Source organism: Peromyscus leucopus, chromosome 15 (assembly GCF_004664715.2).
Source record: "Peromyscus leucopus breed LL Stock chromosome 15, UCI_PerLeu_2.1, whole genome shotgun sequence".
Classification (NCBI taxonomy): Eukaryota; Metazoa; Chordata; class Mammalia; order Rodentia; family Cricetidae; genus Peromyscus; species Peromyscus leucopus.
Genome location: NC_051076.1, coordinates 36,049,260 through 36,073,177, shown reverse-complemented (window position 1 = coordinate 36,073,177; position 23,918 = coordinate 36,049,260). Strand labels below are relative to the sequence as shown.

Sequence of the window (23,918 nt, the reverse complement as noted above, 5' to 3'; positions counted from 1 at the left end):
TTGACACAAGTGGTTACTTTCATTTTATTTGTAGTCCACCTGTCCACAGAGAACCAATATTCAGTGAGCTAGGGTTTTCACTAAGATTTAGGAAAAGAGTTTTTAGGGGAAAGAGTACTCAGCGTGTTCCCTGGGGAAGCTCCTCCCTAAAAATGGGCCTGGATCCCTAAAAATTGTTGGGCATTATCTTTTGGGATTAAACCTAATGGAGCTGTTAGAGACCCGGCAATACCAGGGTGCCAGTGGGGTGATCAGGGGAGAGGAGAGGTTGGCCTTCACTCTCTGGACATGGTTTGTGACTATGAAGGAAAGTTGTTACATTAGAGGAATTGGAGCATTATACTCCATGCATCTGAAAGGCCAGTCAGATCCTTTTCTTACAGGAAAATTAAGAAAACAGCCACAAGCAAAGCCAGAACACTAAAGAGTTTAAACAAAGTTTCAAAAGAAGATGGGGATTCTTGCACGATTCGAGTTTTGGTGGCTTTCACTGTCCGGTCCCACTGGGTCAAGATGGCGTTTCTGGCTCCTTCCCATTTTCCTGGTCCAGTCAGGCGGAAATGGTAAGGTGAGCATGGGCCAAAGAAGATGCTCAGAGCCAGGCGTGGGTCGGTGAGGAGCATGGCCCGCAGATCCGGTTTTGCCTTGATAGAGGTCAGGAGGTCGTCTATGTATGTAATATAATCTGATTGCAAAGCCTTGCAGTAGCACAAGCCAAACCTTTCCAATAGGAAGAATGGGAAGAAAAGGAACAATAGTTACAATGATAATAATCCTAAGACAAGTAAATGGAGACTTTGTCCAAAGCAGACACTGCCGCAAGGTCTGGAACAGCCTGGTGTATTTTTCCATTATGCCCATGGACATCTAAAGTGGTCTCGCCGGGCGGTGGTGGCACACGCCTTTAATCCCAGCACTAGGGAGGCAGAGCCAGGAGGCTCTCTGTGAGTTCGAGGCCAGCTTGGGCTACCAAGTGAGTCCCAAGAAAGGTGCAAAGCTACATAGAGAAACCCTGTCTCGAAAAACCAAATAAATAAATAAATAAATAAAAAATAAAGTGGTCTCCTCCTATTTCTTTTGTTGCTTCTTTGGGACAGGGTCTCAAACTGTAGCCCAGGCTGGTGTCTCACTCATGGCCATCTTCCTGCTACCCCCCCCCCCACCCCCCGCCCCCAGTGTTGAGAGCACAGCCATGAGTCACCATACTTGGCTTCATTCTTTCTTAAAGCTCAATTATTTCTTCATTTGTACAATATGATGAGCCACAAAATTCCACAGAGTGAAATTCTCATACCTCTACTATTAGCCCTTTGACTCATTGGCTGACTTTTGTGGCAGGAAGATTCTATATTATCCAGTAGTTCTGATTATTTATCCATTATACTGGCATCCTATAATGTGACAAGGCCATATTCTAGACTGAGGATTAAAAAAAAAAGTCATCGCTGGAGAGATGGCTCAACAGTTCAGAGTTCTTACTGTTCTTGTAGAGGACCTAAGTTTGGTTCCCATCTCCCCCATGGGAGCTCATAATTGCCTGTATCTTTAGTTCCAGGGATCGGATGCTCTCTTGTGGCCTCTGAAGACCTCTGCATGCACGAGACGCAGGCACACACGTACACATGCACCCACCCCACCTTCTAGAGAAGAAATATCTACAATGCTTTTATTGTTTTGGACCTTAATGCTTAGACAAGGATAGAGCAGCATTTGAAATGTGAGAATCTATGAATGAGATAAGTCAGTTATTAAAATGGAGTAATTAAAAAAAAAAGACTTATTCTTAATGTTAAACTGGCCAGAGTTTCACTGTGTATCCCAGGCTGGCTTCAGACTTGCAGCAATCCTCCTGCTGCAGCCTCTCAAGCACTGAGATTACAGGTATAAGCCAGTGAATTTGGCTAATTTCTTAGTGTGTACACATGTACACATGGGTGTGAATGTTCATAGTGTGTGGCTGCATTTGTATACACAGGTGTGTGTGTGTGTGTGTGTGTGTGTGTGTGTGTGTGTGTGTGTCTATGTGTGTAGAGGCAAGAAGATAATCTGGGATGTTGTTCCTCAGGCCAGCTCTAGAAAACAGAGCCTTTTTGGAAAAATTTCCAAGTATGTTAGCTGGCCAGTCAGTGAGCCCTAGACTCTGCCCCTCAGTACTGGGGATGGAAAGCGTTTGGCTGTACAGATGGCTTTTTTTCAGTGTATTCTGGGGACTGAACTCAAGTCTTGATGCTTGTAAGGCACTTTATAAATGGAGTAATCCTACTAGCTCATTTTAAAAAATGTTTCCTTCTTTTTTTTTTTTTTTTTTTTTTTTTTTTTTTTTTTTTTTAAAAAAAAAAATCTCCTATAGAGCCCTTTAGATCTTCAAGTAAAGATTTGCTTGGCAGACAGTGAAACAGATAAAGTCAGAGGTATTTTTGCTGCTCGGGAGCCATAGCAGGTAATAGTCACGGGTCTCTCTCTTCCTTGTTGCCTATATCTCTTCCATTCCCTTTGGCCCTTGAGTGGGCATGAAGAGCAGAGCATAAGCAGCACCCCCCCCTGAAGAAGGCCCACTGGAAATGCTAACAGCTTTGGGGGCCATTACAGGGCTTCTGTGTCTACTGTAGGACGTCTCTATGGTAACACAGGCAGCCATTGATAATGCATAATGAGCGAGCATGGCTGCCTTGCAGCAAGACCACATACAGTCACCCTGGTTTAAATTTTATCTAACAAAAATTGCAAAATATTTATCTTCAACAACCATTTGAAAATGAAAAAGTAGGTCAGTGGGTCTGTCCCAAAGGGCAAGGCCAACTGACTCTTGCTTTAGAGTTAACAACTTGGATGAAAATACTAAAGCCAGTAGAGACCTCTTGAGTAGACAGAGCCTCCCAGGAAGCACACACTCTGCCTGCTGATTGTGAGGTGTGGGGTGATCTTGCCTGGTCTGGGTGATGCTAGATGATTCCAGGAATTAACGATGCCTCCATTTAGGCCTTTGCCTCCGCTCTCCGTACACAGGCTCTCTTAAGATTTTCCTCAGTCTCAGGCACCTCTCTTTGGAATGTAAAGCTCATCCCCACTTAACTGTCTCACCAATTACACCGTCATTCATAAAGGACACCCATCAGTCTACTCACCCGCTGTGCTTGTTTTTCTTCCTTTCATTGACTTCCGACATCATGACACTTGGTGGTGGTACTGTAGTCGCACCTATAAAATAAACACATGACGGTGCAATTTAACACTAGCTCTAGGTTTTGACTGAGGGGTATGGTTGCTTTGCCATTGTTTATCTTTCATCTTTCTGGTACCCAGCTACTTACCTGTCCTTCCGCATCTGTCAGTCACCTGCGCTGACTGGTGGTGTGTTCCTGGCGTTAACATTGCTGCCTGACAAGGTGAATATTTGGCCATCTTACTAGCTACTTAATGTGACAGAACCTCAAACCTGGTTTGATCCGAATGATGTCATTTAATTGACTGAACTTTAATTTTTATTGAACGGTTGATTCAGTCAAAATAATAGGGAGGCACATGTCTTTTTAATCCCTGATTTATCATTTGTGTTGTGATGACTTAAGTCACTATGCCAGAATAATTCTTACTGAATAGATTCCATTTTTAATTTCCAGTATTAATGTTCACATAGCAGACAACAACTTAATAAATGTGCCCATCTATTTCTCACACAGTTACCTTTTAGGACCTGAACAACCCATCGAGCTTGTGTTTCTCCTGTGGGTACCATGGAGCCCAGGGGTTTGATGAGGCCAATCACAGCCAGAGTTGGTTTAGGCAGATGTGCAGGGAAGATGTACTTGTACAGCGATGCCTGGCCGTCCTCAACTTTCACTACAGATTCGTCGAGGAAGGGGAAAGCAAAGGTGTAGCCAGTGGCAAAGATGATGATGTCGATAGGCTCTTCCTTTGGGGTGTTGTTAAATACGACAGAGTTCTCCTTCACCTCCTTGATGCTTGGCTTGACCACCACTTTTCCGGTGATGATACGGCCTGGCAGCTCATCATTTAGCACCGGCTCTCTCAGCTGAACCCTAAACAGAAACATGAGCAGTGAGATCTGCAGGTCAACAGTGAAGCTTGTGCTCTCCTTACTCTTCTCTTGGCTGGACCAGAGCTGCAACCTCTGGAGGGGATGAACCATATCGAAGCGTTAAGAAATGTGCTGACCACTTACTAGGGTTTGAAAGCCGAGGAGGCGGCCAGCGCCTTCTGTAGCCTCTCTCTTGCTGATTTTCACCATTCAGCTACTATCGTTCTAGAGACAGCAGAATGCTGAAAGACCACAAGAAACTGGGAAGCCCATATCTGGCAAGGACTTCTGCCCTTCTATATAGTTCTCCCTCCTCCCAGAGAATAATTGTGTAAGGAAATCACCATTGTGTGCCAAAGGAACACAAACAGCATCATCTTTTTCTGGCACACCCCCTTCTCAACAGAGAAAAATATTTTTGTTGAGTTGTTTTGCTATGAGTTGAACATGTTTATGGATTGTGGGGAATTCCCAGAAAGAGATAGTATGGTAAAATGGAAACAGAGAGAGTAGGAGGTCATAAGCATAGTTTCTTTTATAGTGTGTGCCCAGCAGAGTTTAGACAACTCAAATGGTCCTTTGGGGATTTCTTCTGTTCGTTTGAGAAGTACAGGTACTGACACTTAGGTAGAGTGAAAAAGCATACGAAAAAGTCAGCTGTGGGGATTTTGGAAATGGAAAAAGACTGACTACATCAAAGAGAGAGGAATCATGTTTCTTCAGTCCTGCCAGCCACCAGCTGGGCTAGATAAAACTAAGGACAGAAAAAGCTTTAGCAGAAAGAGTTAGAGCTCTGGAGAGGTCTAGAGGTAGAAGAGGGAAATAAGGAAAGATGTGAAGACAATAGAGAGAACTGGTAAGAGGAGAGCAAACAGAGAGAGAGCCGCTGCCTATCACCACTGTGGTCTCAGGCCACAGGTCCATATTGATCTGGAATGAAATCTGGAGGAGACCAGAGAGGATTTGCAGTGTACCTGGCAATGAATTTGAATTGTTGTGATGGCTATTCTTGGTTGTCAACTTGACTACATCTGGAATTAACTAAAAGCCCAAGTTACTGGGGACACTGGTGAGGGATTTTTAGTTACTTGGATTGCTTGAGGTCAGAAGACCCATCTTAAATGCAGGCCACACCTTCTTGTGGCAGCTTAGATAAAGACAGGGAGAAAGAAGTCTTTGCTCTTTGCCTGCTGGCCCTTCTCCTGTCTGGCGAGTCCACCCCTGCACTGGAATAAGAGCCCACTTCTTTGGGATTCTGACATTCACTGAAGTCCATCTGAGACATTCAACCTTGCAGACTGAATAACTTCTGTATTTCTGGCCTTCCCACCCGCAGACAGCCATGGTTGGACTAGCTGGACCACAGCCTGTAAGCCACTCTAATAAATCTCCATATATACAAATGAATGAACAAATACATACCAGCTCTGTTCTAATACAATTGTCTAAACTTAACGAATGACAAAGTGACACTTTGTTCTTGCTAATGGGATAAGCTACAGGTTTTAATTAAAGGTTAGACAGAAATCAAAATGGTTACAAAGGCAAGAAGGCGCTGTCACTACAGAGACACTTTAGGGTGCCTGTTAGACTCAGCACCCCTCCCCCACCGGCTCCCAAAGTGAAACAATACAAAAGGCAAAGACAGATCATTATCTCCTGTTTGCCGGATCTGAGGCCAAACTCTTACTAAACAAGCTAGGGCAAAGTGACTGGAGTTTTTTCACACTAACAGAGAGAATATAATAATAATGCTTACCTTAAAGAGTTGTTGGCAAAGTGGAATACAGAAATACTGAACACTTGCTAGTTCGTGCCTATTAGTGAGTAAACTTGTTTTTTTTTTTAAAGTAATTTTTTTGTTTATTGTAGCATCACTCACATTAATCATGTCCTGGCAATAGCCCAAATTTCCAAGAAAAAAAAAATACTAAATAGGGCTGGAGAGATGACTCAGAGGTTAAGAGCACCAACTGCTCTTCCAGAGTTCCCGAGTTCAATTCCCAGCACCCACATGGTGGCTCACAACCATCTGTAATGAGATCTGGCACCTCTTCTGTATACATAATAAACAAATAAATCTTTAAAAAAAATACTAAATAAAGAAAACGTGATTTATGCATACAATGGAGTATTATTTATTCTATAAAAATAAGGAAATCCTCCAATAAGCCAGTCAGAGAAGGGTGAGCACCACATGTTAATTTCCATGAAATATCTAAAATAAACTTATCCAAGAAGAGAGCAGAACTTGCCAGCAGGTAGAGAGAGGAGGATTGGGAATTACTGCCCAATAGTGTCACGTCTCTGTTATATGAGACAAACACACTCTAGAGATCTGCCGGTGAAGGTTTTTGTTATGTTTGGTTTCTGAGATTATGATATAATTACAACATTTCTCCCTCCCCTTTCTTTACTCCAAACCCTCACATACACGCCTCCCACTCTCCTTCACATTCATGGGCTCTCTTTTCACTAATTGTTATCACACACACATATATATATGTAAATGTATGTGTAGATACATACATAGTCTTTTTTCTTTTTTAATGTGTTTACTGTAGTTCTTTCTTTTTATTTGTTTTACATTCTGGCTTCAGTTTCCCCCTCCCTCTTCTCCTTCCAGCCCCTCCCTCTCACCCCCTCTGTTCCTATCCCCCAACCCACTCCTCCTCCTTTTAGTGAGTAAATTCGTATGAAGTCTTTTTTTTTTTTTTTTTTTTTTTTTTTTTTTTTAAACATTCAGCCTTTTCGCTGCTACTGGAAAGCTCAACACTCCCGATTCCGAACACCCTTTGTCAGATACATTTACCTGTCTTCTGGAGCCACACCATAATTCACATGGTTGAACCAGCTGTTCATCTTTTTTGATATCAACCAACTCACAATTGGAGTTGGGAGAAAATTTCTGAACATGTTCTGAAATCGTGTCATGAATACCATGTCCCACGGGTAACCTGAATCAAAGACTCGGCTGATCACCCATGCCCCTCCGGTGGTGCTGAGAAAAACCTAGAATCAACCAAAGAGTTACAGGGGGTGAAGGTTGATGTCTGTTACTGTGAACATGCACACTTGACAAGATAGTCTTGTTTTTCTAATTGTTTGAATATATAGAGTATTAAAACAGCACAGGGTATATTATTGAATAATCATTGTTTACCAGACTTGAGAGACAATAGCAACTTATAGGGAGCTTTAAGTCTCATATGAGAAGGCAACAGACACTTGGTTGTAATTTTATTTACTCACTGGAGGTGTAGGCAATGAGAACAGGGCATGGTAGAAATTGGGAGTTGTCTACAAAGGTGATATCAATACAAGTACTAACTTGACTGGCATACAATTCATTAAAGAATTAATTTGGGTGTTTGTTTCTTTCCTTCCTCCCCCTCCCTCCTTCCCTTCCCTTCCCTTTCCTTCCTTTCCCTTCCTTCCTTCCTTCCTTCCTTCCCTTCCTTCCTCCTTCCTTCCTTCCTCCCTCCCTCCCTCCCTCCCTCCCTCCCTCCCTCCTTTCCTTCCTTCCTTCCCTCCACCTGTCCTTCTTTCTCAGCCATATTGGCCATTTGGCCTTTTCATTCACTAGCTAGCTGATCAAGCTAAGATAATAGTGTTTTGATATCTACATAGTAAGTAATTTTCTGAGTAACTGTTCAGAAAGCAAAACATTTGGCTAACCAATCTGTTGTTTGCTGATGCAAACAGACTGAGCAGATTGCGTTTTCTCCTACCTAAGTGATGCGTGAAGGCTACAGACAGTGTTGTTATTTTTGCATAACTTTATAACATCCTGGACCAGTGGACACAGCCCTGGAAACATGCTAAGAGCCTCAGCCCCATCAGAGGTTCTGATAGGAGCTATTTGCACTGACTGATGCTGCCTCCTTGTTGTGATAAAGAACGGTAGACACCAAGGTTTACATTCTGCAGTAAACCAAGGCAGGGGGCATTTCTTTGTTAATTCAGAAATGACAAGATAAATGTCAAAGCATGTTTTTGATCACAGGAATTTCCAGGTAATTAGAGAAAGACAAACAACGTTCCCACAGGTGGAGATTATAGTATTCCCGCCCCGTCTAAGTTTTGTTTTCAGGAGGGCCTTTCTTTTCTTTCAGGACAATGTCTCCAAATTGCTAAGTCTCTTCAAATCAATTAACCAATATTCTAATGAACAAACCATTCATTAATTCCTTTGTCTAAAGTAACAGGGGGGATCTCAAAATCAGGAGCCCTCAATATTCTTCCTTCATGCTTTTTTTTCACTTATTTATCTGGCAGGTTCATGCTCCATGAGAGTGGATCTTAATTTTGTTGGTTTGGGCCCAGCACAGGGTTTGGCACATCATGACTAGGGAAAGCTCACTTTGTGCCAAATGTAAACGTATTTTACAATATAAGAGAAAGATCACCGCAGGAGGAGGAGGGGGCTGGTGAGGCAAAGAGGAAATAAAGACAAGGCAGTAGAAAGGCCTAAATCAGCCCTTCAGTGAGAATGTAAACGGCAGATTTGAACCAAATAAATTATGACATTTATCATAACGTCAAACAATTTGCTGGGACATGCATGTTAAGATGAAGGTTTCATTAGGTAACACCAAGAGGGGTACCTTTTTTGCTAAGTGGCTGGCCTCCACCGCAATATCTGTGCCAGAATTTCCCATTCCAACCACAAGAACTTGTTTGTCTTTAAATATGTCCGGATGTTTATATTCTCGGCTGTGGAAGTACTGCCCTTTAAAATTTTTTATGCCTACAGAGAAAACAAAAGCACATAGAGAACTTACAAAATTGGTAAGTGAAGCATAAATATTTTTCCCTTGATAACACCTTGAAAGATGATTTAGGCTTCTTTTATTAATACTAGGATACTCTAGTTTGAGAAACCCTGGAATATGAACATACAACTTTAGAAAATATTGTCTGGTGATTATGTACTTAATTACTTATGTGATTAGGGGCAAAAGGGATAATTATCTCATTGGACAGGGCTCTCTCTTACTAAATGATTAAGTACTAAGCTGAAACACTCTGACATAAGATATACTGCACAAAAGAGGGAGGGTTGATGTTCTAGTTGGCAGGTGATTTATTTATGTTGCGTGGCTTTTTATAAACAGGAGCGGAGAAGTGAATCACCGATTTTATTCACCAAACTTTCTGGGGACCCTGGCTACATACCAGGCATTGTGCTAGATGATATGGGGTGGGGGAATAAGATCAATGAACCATGGTCCCCATTCACAAGGGTTCTCATAAAATGGAGATGTTTGCTGTCCATCCACAGCTCAGGCTGAGATCACTGAGTCAGAGTTGACTCAGAGAAAAAAAAGGGCTGTGTGTGTGTGTGTGTGTGTGTGTGTGTGTGTGTGTGTGTGAGAGAGAGAGAGAGAGAGAGAGAGAGAGAGAGAGAGAGAGAGAGAGAGAGAGAGACATCAAGACCACATCTCCTTGGCTCACTAGATAGCTCAGGCAGTTGGTGCCAAATCCTATTGAGACATTCAATGCAAACAGAAAGCTTTTTGGAAAATCCTCTCAAGGCTGAGTTGCACAATCAGAAGTAATATGTGCTCAACAGAGACCCTGGCCTTTGTAGCGCAATGATAAGACAGCTGGGCTCTGAGGAGAAGCACACGTGATTGCAGGAAGTGGCTGACTTAAGACCAGGTGGCTCTTTAGTTCACATTGAATCATTCACACTCTAGCATAAAACGTGATCAAAACTTAACCACAATTAAGATCATTTAGTATTTGGTACAGATTTTGACCAAGTTCAAGTATTAATGAAGTTCAGGAACTCCAGATAGTTCAGAGACCACTCAGGAAAGGACAACTGGAAAACCCAAGATGGACCATAGAGTTGTTTCCAGACCTGTAAGTTACCTTAGAATGTCTCCCACTCAGGTTGTTTGGGTTACAAATGGACAAATCTGAGACCATGTGAGTCTCCTATGGCTCAATACTTTTCCCTCTTACCTCACAGGAGGAAAGAGTAAGAGTTTACAGGAGGTAAATACAGCTGTGTTAACAAATCCCAGAATGCATGTAGAAATAAAGAAATAAAACTAATTATTTTGGGGAAATGGTACACTAATTCTAATTGTGATATTGTTTTTTACGAAGACTCTTGAGAACCCCCCTTTGGAACTGGTTTCAGAACCTGTGATGAATATTTTGGACATTTCCACTTAATTTAAATTTTTGGTTCATAACCACCCCAAAGCAGGGAGGAGATGGCAGAGTTGAGAGGTCTCCATTTAAAGTCAGAATCAGAGTCTTGGAGCTCAGAGCCTGCTTGAGCATCATGAGCCATGGGTTTCCCATAAGTAGTGCCTATGATACAAGGACTGTGGTCTTTATACAGCCCTCTTCACTTGATTTGTGATACACACATTTGGGCAAAGTGATCTGACTTTCTCGGTTTGTCAGCGACTCCCCACCCCAGAGGCCTAGAAAGGTGAGGGAAAAGGCCAAAGACTGTGATCTGGTGAACCATGTGGCTTAGTGTGTGCTTTTCAGATTGGCAGTGCATCCAGTTCAAACCAGACACAGTGGCTTGCATGCATTCATAGTCTGCTCTATTCCAATCTGACATGACTTCTGATATAGCTCCCAGGGCAGATCCAGAACAAGTCTCTGAGTTTGGACTACTGGTGTTACTCTGGGTCTTATGTAGGTTGTGATTCCTATACCAAACTTCAGTAAAATCTCTGCTCATGTCTTTAATACTAGTTACATGCTGTATTCACTTCTGTGTTATTAGTATTTAGTATAATACATTGCAAGTACTGAGAACATGCTTTTTATTTTTGTCTGTACTATGGAGCTTCCTGGGTTCTTGGGGGTGATGTTATACCGGGAGCTCCTTTAGAGAGATTTGAATGGCTGGCTGGCTTTTCAAGGCTTTGGTCTGTAGGCAAGAATACCAAGTGTTATGTCACCTTGAGGGCTGATGAGAGTCTGTTACTGAATGTGTCCAAGTAGAAGCTTGGAGATCATTGCTTATTTTAGTGTGTGTGTGTGTGTGTGTGTGTGTGTGTGTGTGTGTGTGTGTGTGTGTGTACACTTGGGTGATATCACATGTACACAGAAAGCATCTTTCCCTGCTGAGCCTGGCCCAGACTCGGCTTGCTTAGGGAAGCTTCCTGCATTGGGAAGAGGTCCACCTTGGTTCTTTGTTGCAATTCTGTTGTAGGGTAGTTTTCAGGTTCTACTTCTCCTCCACTGACCTGAGCTTAGTGAGCTCTGGGGCAGATCCAGGCCCACTGGAAGTAGGTGAGATACTGTAAGATGGATCCTGGAATTACTTCAGGTCATATCTAGATGATCTGGAGAAGAATTTCCTTCTCTAAGTTTTGAAAGATTACTGCAGGCGAAATAAACCTTCAAGCCCTTGAATCTTCTATTTTCTTGAGTTGATATAGAAGTGAAATTTGGCATAGAGTAACATGAATTATGGTTGCAAAAGCTAGCTAAAGGAACCGAGACCTGACAATGTCTTAACTTGAATCCTAAGATTAATTTCCCTTCTGACTATTGCTCCAGTGCCAGGAAGCTCTCGTTTGCCCACTCCCAGGGAGGTGAGCAGGCAAGCACACACCAGGTTTCTCACTGTGTTATTCCAAGACACTGCTCTTTGTGTCCTTTAAACCCAGGTTTGGCAATGAGCAGCAGCTGCTGAGGTGAACAAGTTGTGTAAGCACCCCGCATTTCATAAGACTAAGTACTGCCTGTCACTTAAGGAGGAGCACTGAATCTCAGTGAAGCAGAAACCTGCTTAATGTGTTATCCACTGTTCTTGTCTGCATTCACAATTCGTTTGAAAGCCAAAAAAAAAAAAAAAAAAAAAAAAAAGTCTGGCTAGGCAAAGTTCTGCTTGGAAAAAAATTGCTACAGCACAGTTTTAACTATTTAACGAAAGAGCCCCAAGAATTCATCCTGGGATCAACCACATATCAGGATGGGTCCCTTGAGACAATTCAAGGTAATTGATGGAAAATTCTGTACCTGGGAAGGAATCCAGGGGCAAGTGAGGGTTAGTTAGAAAGCCAGTGCAGACCATGACAGCATCAAATATGGCTGAGCTTTGCTTCCCTTCATGGAGAGTGACCACTTCCCACTGTCCAGAGATAGCAAAATCCGGGCATTTTGTGACACTGCAGACTTGGGTCTGAAAAGAATCACAGACATAATTAGCAGCTGTCAAGTGTGTTTTCAGGGCTGGCTAATACACTAGTGGACATTTCAAAAGGTCTAGGACAGACACAAAGCATACTTCATGAATAGAACCCTAGAATTCTAGTTAGGCTATCAAATCAAACATGATGTATTAGAAGCTTTTAAGTTTGAAAAAGTGAAAATCAAAGACATTGAATGATTTGCTCAAATTCTCTTTGGCAATGATAGAACATTAGGAGTAGTTCACGGTTCAAATAATCTATTCTTTGTTTGTTTTTATTGAACTAGTATATGCAAATTAATATCAAGTTTTGATTCATTAATTGTGTTCTGGGGATCAAACCCAGGTCTTCAAATGTGGCCTGCTAGGAAAGCACTCTATTCCAAGCCCCAATCTTATAACTCATGCTTCTGATGAGGCTTGAAAATTATTTTTTCTGTTGTGAAACCTTGTTTTTCATGGAGAACTTTCTTTAACAATAGTTTCTTTAACAGAGGCAAGGATTATATATCATTGAAAATAAAAATTTGATCATGGTTATCTTAGTTCATAAAAAAATCTTAGAGAAAACACAATTGAAATTTACCCACATCTAGAAACTGACTGCTAACCTTATGGCCTGAATTATTTGGGACTATTCCAAGGTTCAAATAATCTATTTTTTGTTTTTATTAAATACACATATGCAAATGAGTATTAAGTTCTGATGTATTGATTATGTTCTGGGAAGTAAACCCAGGTCTTATGTGGCATGTACTCTACTTGCAATCCCAAGATGTTTATAAAAAAATTAATACAGGTAAAACTTCAAAGTAAAAATTGCTCACTAACCAAGAGGCTTTGCCATCTTTTTTAAAAAACATTCAGAGAAGATGGGTTTCTTAAGTCCTTCCCGCTGATGTTATTGTTTGCTTTATAATACTCAAAATGCCTGTTGGGCGTCTACATTTGTATTAGCAATTCTGTCTTGTGCAAAGGCCTCATTACTCTTACCAGTTCAGTAGCTCATCTACAGAGCTCAGGGCTGTGCCATAGACAGGTGATAGGAGAGAAGTAAAAGAAAGCTTCCCGACTGCCAATTGTGTTTATCTTACCTTGAACTGAATGCATTTCAGAAGGTTGAACCGGCTTGCATACAGTTTGAGATATTCCAGGAATAGAGAATTTGGCACAAAGTTTGGGTAGTCTTCTGGGAATGGAAAATCTGCATAACAAGACATCTCCCTGCTACTGTTAGAAACCACAGACTTGTAAAGACTGGCTCTTCCTTCTTCAACATGTTCCTGTGTAAACAGTACACGCTCATGAGCATGCATGCATGCATGCATGCACACACACACACACACACACACACACAGGATGTTAACACTCTTGAAATCTCAAACATTTGGTTGAGTTTAAGATAATATATGCTACCCTTTACTTTTAAAATAGAATTTGCATTTGGGAAATGATGGACATTGGACCCAATGTAAACTGCTTGACCACAACCATTATTTCAGTCATGACATGGCACCAAATAAATCTGGGAGGAACTCATATTTGTGCAGCATCACAGCAAAGTTTGGGAGAATATAGAAACACATAGGCAAAAGCCTGGACACAGGCTTGATAAAGAAGAATTGCTAGATATCTTAGCTTCATGGATTACTCTTGGAACAATATAGAGGAACAGAATTTGAATTATGAAGGTTTATTTGCATAAAAAACTAAGGCTTTTGGGTTTTTATAGGAAGTTCATGGCAACATGGAAATGATTCACATTAAATTTTGAAAATATAGTTTTGGTTCTATTAAAGATGTATCAGAGATTATAGGGTATGAGGATGATGATGAAGGAATCCAGGTAAGAACCTAAGATACAAATCTTCTTGATTGCTAACGAGGACCTGAACAGAGATAAGGACATTGGGGCTGAGAGAGTTGGCACTTGTAGGATGGCACAAATGACAAATGGCACAGGATTATGAGAGAATGTGAGTTAGGAAGACAGAAGGTTAGTGTTTTAAGACTGGACAACTGTGTGCATGACCCTATTCAATTTCTTACCTCAGTTTGGACTCAAGTAGTTAGTAGCAGTAATATAGCACACAACTCCTGCAATACTGAGGAGTATGTTTAGTAATTCTTTGACTATATGTTGCCTCTGTCTTATGGGTAGTATTATGGAGGACTGTTGATTTCAAAGGGCAAGTTCTTAATATTATAACTTGATTTGTAATCACACACACAATTTCTCTTTACAGAAAAATAAGTTATTTTATTTATATGAATAAGTGGAAACATGAACCTAAACCTTTCATATGGATAGGCTTACTCTATTCCCAGCATATGAATCCAGCATATTCCCAGCATATGAGCAAAATGCATAGCAATAATAGAGAATATAATTAAATATGATTAAAAGTTAATGTTACTGGTTTAAATTAGTGGGACTGGTCCATATCAATTTATATGAGTGGATTGTAAACTGGTATCTGATCTCACATCAAATGCCTTCACTTTAGCTGCCTAAAACAAGACCTGGACAATAATATCAATAAATCTGCTAATGCAGAAGGGAGAAATCTCAGGGTGTCACACCCCAGACAAAGAACTACTGGCCACTGATGACTGCTGAGAGAGAAAGAATAGCCCCTCCCAGGGATAAGATTCTTAATTGGTTATCCAATACAAAGTGGTAAACCACACTAAATAGACTCGACAGGTTGTACTTATATACTTATGTATTTATATTATATATATGTAGCAATAATAAAAAAGGCTTTCAGTTTGAAAGGGAGTGAGGGAGGACATGGGAAGGGCTGGAGAGAGGAGAGAGAAGGGGAAAGCGATGTAATTATATTTTAAAATCTATCACCCTTTGCTTCACTTTGGATAGCAGTTTTTAAACAGAATACTTTGAACTGATATGGCTTTAAAATCTTCCATTTCAGTCAACATACCTTTGTGACATTTGTTTTTCTTTTTAGAATGCTTCTAAGCAATACTTAGGAATAGTCTGTATTTACTTTTTCCTCATAAGCAGGATATTATCATCCATGGAATCCAAACTAGGTACATTGAAAAACAAGAAGCTAGCTTAATTATCACAGCAAAAACCCTGGATATTGGGTTGGGGTATATCAGTGTGAGAGCATTTGTCTACCATGTGTAAGGCCCTGGGTTCCATCCTTAGTACCACAAACAAAACAAAACAAAACAAAACACCCTTCGACATTAATGCAGCATCATATAATCAAAGTGCGCCTATAGTTATTTAAGATGGATAACTGTTATTTACACAGAATACATTCTTCAACTAAAAGTTACAAGTGTAATACTACAAGGTAGTGACTACTACCTATGTGTACACTTTTAAATAAAAATATGTCTTTTTCTGTAATTGTTATGTTTAACGTCATTTACTGAAATTAATTTTATAATCTCTAGCTCAATAGAAATGATTATATTTTACACAGTTTTTTTACTTACATTTTCTTAAAAGTTTATTTTTCATATACTTTAAAAGTCAAAATATGCTATGGGCCATATTTGAGTAACAAGACATTACAACAGCATTACCCAATAGAAATGTGATAGATGCTATATTTACAACTTCTTTTGAGTAGCCATACATTAAAAGACAAGCAAAGGTTATTAAAAATATACTTTACCTAATTAAATATATATAAATATTTCAGCATGTAACCAACCTAAAATTATTAATGAAGTAGTTTGCTTCATTTTCCATATTAAGCTTTCAAAAAATTATCTTTGCCTTTCCTACTTTCTTTCTTTCTATCCATCATCTGTCTACATATGTTAAATTTTCTTAGTATCATCTCAGCCAGTTGCCTGGATACTTTGTGAGATCCCATGCTTTCTGAGAATTGATGGGACCATTTAGTAAAAAAGTTTTGTTTTCCAGGACCCCAAGAAAGACACGGGGATCACCCAATGACGGAGAAATGGATGAGATCTACATGAACAGCCTGGACATGAGTGGGAGCAATGAATGGCAAGGGTCGAGGGAAAGAGAGCGGGAGATCCCACCTGGATCAAGAACAGAGAGGGAGAACAAGGAATAGGAGACCATGGTAAATGAAGACCACATGAGAAAAGGAAGAAACAAAGTGCTAAAGAGGCCCACAGAAATCCACAAAGATACCCCCACAAAAGACTGCTGGCAATGGCCGAGAGGCAGCCGGGACTGACCTACTCTGGTGATGGGATGGCCAAATACCCTAATAGTTGTGCCAGAAACCCCATCCAAGTACTGAGGAATCTGGATGCAGACATCCACGGCTAGGCCCCGGGTGGAGCGGTGGGAGTCTAATTAGCGAGAAAAAAGAGGGTTTATATGAGTGAGAATTGTTGAGACCAAGGTTGGATAAAGCACAGGGACAAATAGCCAAACGAATGGAAACACATGAACTATGAACCAAAGGCTGAGGGGCCCCCAACTGGATCAGGCCCTCTGAATAGGTGAGACAGTTGATTGGCTTGATCTGTTTGGGAGGCATCTAGGCAGTGGTACCAGGTCCTGGGCTCGCTGCATGAGTTAGCTGTTCGAAACCTGGGACTTATACAGGGACGTTTGGCTCAATCTGGGAGGAGGGGACTGGACCTGCCTGGACTGAGTCTATCAGGTCGATCTCAGTCCTTGGGGGTGGCCTTGATCTGGAGGAGGTGGGAATGGGGGGTGAGCTGGGGGAAGGGGAGGGGGGCAGGAAGGAGGAGAACAAGGGAATCTGTGGCTGTTATGTAGAACTGAATGGTGTTGTAAAATAAAATTAAAAAAAAAAGAAAAAAAAAGGAAAAAAAGTTTTGTTTTCATGAAGGGGGAAAAATGAATGAGAGAGATGAGGGAGAGGTGGGCTATGGAGAAAAAGAAACTGGATCCACATATCTAAGTTGACACAATAAGCTTAGAAATTCTACCATAACTAATTGAATTTAGAACTGAAAGTAAGTGAAATAAAAATCCAGTGCTTTCCTCATCCCAACTTCATCTGAGGTGCTGTGGGTGCATGGCAGAGTGTAGGGAGACCCTTCAAGCTTCAGGGGAGCATGGGCACTAATTATAAAGTGGGTTTGATTTGCTCCAAACAGCAATGAGCTTCCCTCTGAGCTACAGGAATAAGAATGTATCTATGAAGAGCTAAAGTCCTGATGAGTGAGAACCAACTACCCAGAGAAGAAGCTGTGCTGTTGGAAGCAAAAAATGATTGTAAACATTTGGAAATCAGTTTGTGTAGGGCCCACATTCTCTCAAGTTTCTATGGCTTCCAGGAACTTCACAACTGTATTATTGCTAGTACAGACAATTTTCAGTAAAGATAAATCACACCCACACACACACACACACACACACACACACACACACACACACCACACACACCCCAGGGAGTAATGAGGGCCCACTGGAACTAAATAAGCCAAGCTACCCTGTATTTCATGAACTCTTACTGCAACTGAACAAACAAATAAAAAAGAGGGTGGGAGTGGAGAAGCCCTCTATTTTGCAAAACTTAGAAAATGCTTGGAAACGCAGAAAAAGAGCTTCCAGGAAACACCAAAGCCTGTTGTGAAATAATGTGTTACAGATGTTAGCCGCAGAGAGAACGCTTAGCCCTTAGGGTCAAACCTATGGCGAACTCTGTTCTTTTCTCTCTTTTCTCCCACCAATTGTTTCTCTTACAAAAATACCAGGGCTTGAGTACTGAGCACATGTGTAGTGAGCATGGGTCCCTGTTACCACTCAATGCTATTTGTGGGTCCCGGACCAGCATTTGCCTCGGTGATGCCCTAGTCTGCTCCAGTGATTCCCAGACCCTCTGGATCTGTCTCCAGATGATCCCTCCCTGCCAGTTGCAGACACTCCTGGGTGCCTCAGCTATTTGCCCTGGCACGCAGTGTGGGAGTATATGCCTGTTGAGAATTGATGGGGTCATCTAGGGGAGCAGTTTAGTCCTCATGCAGTGAAAAAAAAATGAATGAAAGGGATTAAAGAGAGAGGGCTTTGGAGAAAGGGACAAGAGAAGAGAATAAACGGGAGGGAGGGTTTGGGGCTTCTGGTCCAATTTGGTTCCGCAGCACAGTGGGATTAGGGTGCTTGGTGGGACCCTGCACAACTCAGCGTTTGCCTGACCTTTGAACTGTGAAACCGACTAGAACTGCGAGGCATGTCTCCATAGCACAGGGGCAGACTGCTCAGGTTCACAATGAAGCTCTTTATTTTTACTGACTGCTCTTCGGAGTTTTCCCAGCTTCTCTCAGTCCCAGTTTCCCCGCTTGTGTGGAGGGACAGCGGTATGCACCCCCTGGGCTAAATGGACAGGGACGTGGCCAACTACTTGAAACAGCTCTGCTGAGCTTCTCATTAACGTTAACTATTAGCTGTGATGTCAGGGGGCAGCTCAGGAGAACGGCTAGCAACCGAGGTGCTGTGGGTCAAAGGTCTGTTCTTTCTCATTCCAAGAAAGAACTTAAAATCGGGTGGGCGGGTGGGGAGAGTATCTAGAAGGACCTAGGGGAGGGGGAAGAATATGATCAAAATATATTAAATCTAAAAGTTGCCTTCAATAATAAAAATATAATAAAAAAGCAAAAAAAAAAAAAATGGGGCACGGACTCAAACAGAGAATTCACAAAAGAGTAAACACAAATATCTGAGGAACATTTTAAAAAATGGTCAACATTCTTAGACATCAGGGCAATGAAAATTAAACAACTTTGAGATTTCATCTTACCCCGGTCAAAATGGCTAAGATTAAAAACAAAAGTAAAACAAATGCAAAAAATGTTGGTACGTATGTGGTGAAAAGAGGAACGCCTACTGATTGTTGGTGGCCATGCAGAATGGTGCAGAAACTATGGAAATCAATAGGAATTACCCAAAGGATCTCAGTCATCTACATTCTCTGATGCTCTAGTCATAACAGCCAGGAAGTGGAGGTAGACTAGATGTCAATCAACTGATGAATGGAAAATGAAATTTGATACATTTACACTATGGAATTCAGCTCTGAAACAAAACTATGGCATTCACAGGGAAATGGATGGAGCTGGAAACACTTATTCTGATGACACATTTTTTTTCCTCCTCTCATTTTTGGATATTGGCTTTTAATCTTCAGATATATGCATTTCATTTGGAATATCCATAAAGATCATGAAATTAGTAAAGGACTGTGGTGGTATGGTTTTCAAGAAAGGATAAATAGAGTGCAATGGTATAAAGGACTAAAGGGGAATAATGGAACAGGCTGGGCTAAATTAGGGTAGTGACTGTGTAGGAAAGGTAGAGGTGGAAATAAAGGGAGGGATGGCTAGCTTTAAAGACCTTTCAAAAAAGTAGAAACCTATTACTGTAAAAGCTTCCTAAAATATGTACATATAAACAAATAAGAAGGGTTACTCTATAATGAGAGGACAATGCCCCTACTAGATACTATAGGCTTACAAATGAAAAGCCCAGTGCCAGAAGTGGGTTATCTCTTTTGAAGTTTTTTGCCTTTGTGGACCCACAGACTCACAAACATTAGGGGCCATTGCCAGTCCTCTTTTTTCCCCTCCGGACTTGACAGCAAGACACTATTTCTGGAGACACCCCATAGACACAGAACATGGAGAAATCAAACTGGTCTTGGCCTAGGAGCTTCATCCATGCAGGCTAGCTTTCAGTGTGCTAGAAGGTACTATGCATGCTACTGGAGAAGAAAGAAATCATCAGTCTTACCCAACAGTGAACCCTGTGAGTTACAATAATGACTGAACTGGCAAGATAAGCTCACTCTCTTGCAACAGTAGCACAAACATCATGGCAGTAACTACTACTTTCTGATTGGGCTTAAATCGCACTACACAAGATGAAACCCATATCTTGTATCTTATAGAGCCAAGAACTAGTCCTAGAGACTGAAGAATGCTCACCCCTCAATGGTACATCTATATCACACCCCCCTACTCCCCGTTCTCAGGGATCATTGTAGAAGAAAGGGTAGAAATATTTTTTTTTGTTTGTTTTTCGAGACAGGGTTTCTCTGTGTAGCTTTGCGCCTTTCCTGGAACTCACTTTGTAGACCAGGCTGGCCTCGAACTAACAGAGATCCTCCTGGCTCTGCCTCCCGAGTGCTGGATTAAAGGCATGTGCCACCACCACCCAGCTAAGGGTAGAAATATTGTAAAAGCCTGGGGTAGTGTTTTCAGGACACAAAAAGGCATTCACATTTATGAATTCACAGGTGTTGTGACAACATGTACAGATCCTACTCTAGCTCAAGCCAGAAAATTCCCAGCATGGAAAAGAAAGGTGGACAGGAAGTCCAATCCCTAGGAGAGGGGCTACTGGGGGAGGGAGAGTCAGTTTTCATTAAAGGTATACCGCTGGTAGGTTGACCACAGTCTGATAGAAAGTCATGCATTCAAGAGTATATGGGAAGCACAAATTGGACTTGACTGTTAAAAAAAAGAGGGGGGAGCATAAGGGTGAGTAGGACAGGGGGAGTAGATCTGGAAGGAGCTGGGGGAGGGAGGTGAATATGATCAAAACATATTGTGTTAAATATTTAAAATACAATGAAAATGAGAAAACCCCCACAAAGCATGAAGTAAAACTATAATCTTTTGAAATGATATTTTATTAATTCTTTGAGAATTCTATACAAAATATCTTTATTTTATATTATTTACTAAAATTTTAATTATACTTTAATTATATCATAAAAAATAAAAAAGATGGTAATAAGGTTCCTAACAACTGAGATGTAGCAGTAAGTGAGAGAATGCATCACCATTTCCAACACTGCTCCTGGTGACAGTCACTCTTCCTGAAGGACAGGGAAAATCTTTGAGAAAATCTGTTGTAGTCCAAGAATCTAAGCTCAGTGAGAGGAGAGGTTTGTCTAGTGTACTCCAATATGGATAACAGGAATTCAATAAATGTTATTAGAATACATGAATAAAATGAAACCCACCAAGACTATTGAAGTTCTAGAATTAAGACTTTTAAAGAAGATTGTAGGAGCCAGTGAGATGGCACCACACAAGCTTGGTGACCTGAGTCTGTTCCCCAGAACCCATGTAAAGGTGATTCCACAAAGGTATGCTTTGACACTTGCACACACAGTAATACATGAAAATACTTTTTATAAGATTATAGGCATCAAGCAAGAGCTGAGGAACAATTTCTCAACGATTCACAGGAATGATCTATTTTTATGTTTTACCTTTCCCCTTATTGAAAATAAAAATAGAGGAAAAGTTCATAGTAGGCTATCAATAAATATTTGCTGAATAAATGAAAGGATGTATGTGAAGATCCTGATATACAGACAGGAAGGTATCATCCTTTGGATGGTGGTTAAGCCCTGAAATCTGTCACGGGGTGTTCGTCAGCCAGTTCTGTTAATCCTCTCTAGACAATGCTGCTGTGGTTTTACCCAAAGACTACCTGCCAAGTTCCCTTCCTACAGTCAAGTTCTGTAAAAGCAATATTTATTATTAGTGGCAAGACAAACCCTCAAATTCCTTTTCTTCAACTATTTTATTGTTTTGGGAGACAGGGTGACAAGTAGCCCAGGCTGGCCCCTTTCTATGTAGCTGAAGATGACCTTGACCTTCCTTCCAATCTTCCCACCTCTACCTGCTGAGTGTTGAAATCGCAGGCAGGGACTCCTCCGCTGGTTTCTGGGGACTGAACCCAGGGCTTTATGTGTCCTGTCTTCTAGCAGTGAAGTTACAGTCCCAACCCTTATTTTATAACTGAGACCATCAGACAGTAGTTCCACTGGTGTGAGCCTCTCCTCTTCCCTCAGCTGCCAGGGAGGCTCACTGTGGCAAAGGTGTTCCTTATACATGCTCTCTATCCACTCGAGAGGCAGTCAGTCAGAAGTAGTCTTTACCAGTGTGTTGCCTTTTTAAAATTGTATTATTAGTGATTTCCATCCACTCCTGGCTCAGTCTTTGATGCCCCTACCTTTTCACCCCAACCTTTGTCTGCTGTGATAGCTAGGAGGACCAGAATCATGATCCTAGGAGTGGCCACTTAAATGAATGAATTCATAATCTTTATAACATTTGTCTTGGTGTCTGGGTGCCATTTTAACTTGGCAGCTGCTAGATAATCCTGTTAGTCTTTTTGTTTTTCTTGCGGTTTATCACATTTCCTGTGTGTGTGTGTGTGTGTGTGTGTGTGTGTGTGTGTGTGTGTCTGTGTGTGTCTGTGTTACACCTGTAGAGGACATAGCTCGATGTTCGGTATCTTCCTCTATCATTTTTTTTTTTTTTTTTTTTTTTGAGACAGGGCCTCTCACTGAACATAGAGCTCACTGATTGGCCAGGCTGGATGACCAGCAGTCCACCAAGACCCTCCTGTCTGTCTCCCCACCCTAGGATTGCAGGCTTGAGCCACCACACCAGCTCTTCCAGGTTTTCATGGCTGTGCAGCAAGCTCTCTGCCCTCCGAGCTCGCCCCCAGCCCTCTCCCACATCAGTCTTTTTTAAATGACTGTCTTCATTTTCTAATTAATTCCCTTCCCCACCCCTACACCCTCTTCACCCCACAAAACTGCTGCATTTAATTTCCCTCTCCTGTGCTCCCTCCCTTGTGCTCCCTCCCCTGTGCTCCCTCTCCCTCCCTTGTGCTCCCTCCCCTATGCTCCCTCTCCTGTGCTCCCTCCCCTGTGCTCCCTCCCCCTCCCCTGTGCTCCCTCCCCCTCCCCTGTGCTCCCTTTCCCTCTCCTGTGCTCCCTCTTCCTTGCTTGTGCTCCCTCTCCCTTCTCTATGCTCCCTCCCCTGTGCTCCCTCTCCCTTCTCTGTGCTCCCTCCCCTGCGCTCCCTCTTCCTTGCCTGTGCTCCCTCTCCCTCCCCTGTCCTCCCTCCACCGTGCTCCCTCTCCCTCCCCTGTGCTCCCTCCCCTGTGCTCCCTTTACCTCCCCTGCACTCCCTCTCCCTCCTCTGTGCTCCCTCTCCCTTCCTCCACTCTATGGGGAAGAGTACACCTTATCTCTCTGTCTTTCCTGGACTAACTCCCTTTCTTGTGCCTACAATCCCACTCCCTTCTTTTTCTGTCAGGATGGTGTCTCAGTTTGAACTGGCATATTCAATCACTTCCTGTTATCTAGGGACTTCCAGTCTTCAGCTACAGTCATCTTTGAGCCTTTCTGTCATACATATATTCAAATATAACAATAACAGCAGCAGCAGTTGCAGCAGCAAAGAATTTCTTATATTTTGCTCTCCTGCATTGCTATGGGAGTTGCCCAGACATTCATCCACTCATTTCCCTTCTATTACTCCTCTTATGTGTACTGCACGCACCAATAAATAACCTTATTATTTTCTGAGCATGCTCTCTTCCGTTAACTGGACTCCTCCGACACCCTTCACTGGCCGCCCATTCTCTGTAACTTTTCTGGTATCCCAGCAGTGGCTGTGATCCTGCCCTCATTTCAACACCTACAGCACTGTTTGTGACTTCTAAGAGTATTCGCCTTCTTTCTTCTGCTCAAGGTTCTCCAGAGCAGGGGGAATCCTTCTCCTTTTTGCATCCCCATACTGGGCTCTTTGAGCAAATGTTTGATCTGCTCACATCAGTTGGGCACAACTGGATCAAGACTAATATCTCCTGATTCCCAGGAAAATGAATTTTAGGGTTAGTAGTTACTTGACCTCCCTGAGCATTTTTGTCTAGTGTCTCAAGGGCTAAGTACAGCTTTT

The 23,918-nt window shown here is 41.8% G+C and overlaps 1 protein-coding gene across 3 annotated transcripts in view; it reads right to left on the bottom strand.

The window, feature by feature from the left end:
- Positions 1-23,918, bottom strand: part of Fmo1 (flavin containing dimethylaniline monoxygenase 1) — a 32,816-nt gene continuing 8,898 nt past the window's right edge. For 2 of the 3 annotated variants that reach the window (XM_028864433.2, XM_028864434.2), the window contains 7 exons: positions 13,310-13,498; positions 12,044-12,206; positions 8,647-8,789; positions 6,852-7,051; positions 3,685-4,040; positions 3,126-3,198; positions 378-720 (listed from right to left, as the gene is read on the bottom strand). In XM_028864433.2, the coding sequence (XP_028720266.1) occupies positions 378-720; positions 3,126-3,198; positions 3,685-4,040; positions 6,852-7,051; positions 8,647-8,789; positions 12,044-12,206; positions 13,310-13,498 (1,467 nt within the window). Of the gene's footprint in view, positions 721-3,125; positions 3,199-3,684; positions 4,041-6,851; positions 7,052-8,646; positions 8,790-12,043; positions 12,207-13,309; positions 13,499-23,918 lie in introns of all 3 variants that reach the window. The other variant, XM_037211324.1, reaches the window with a different exon arrangement.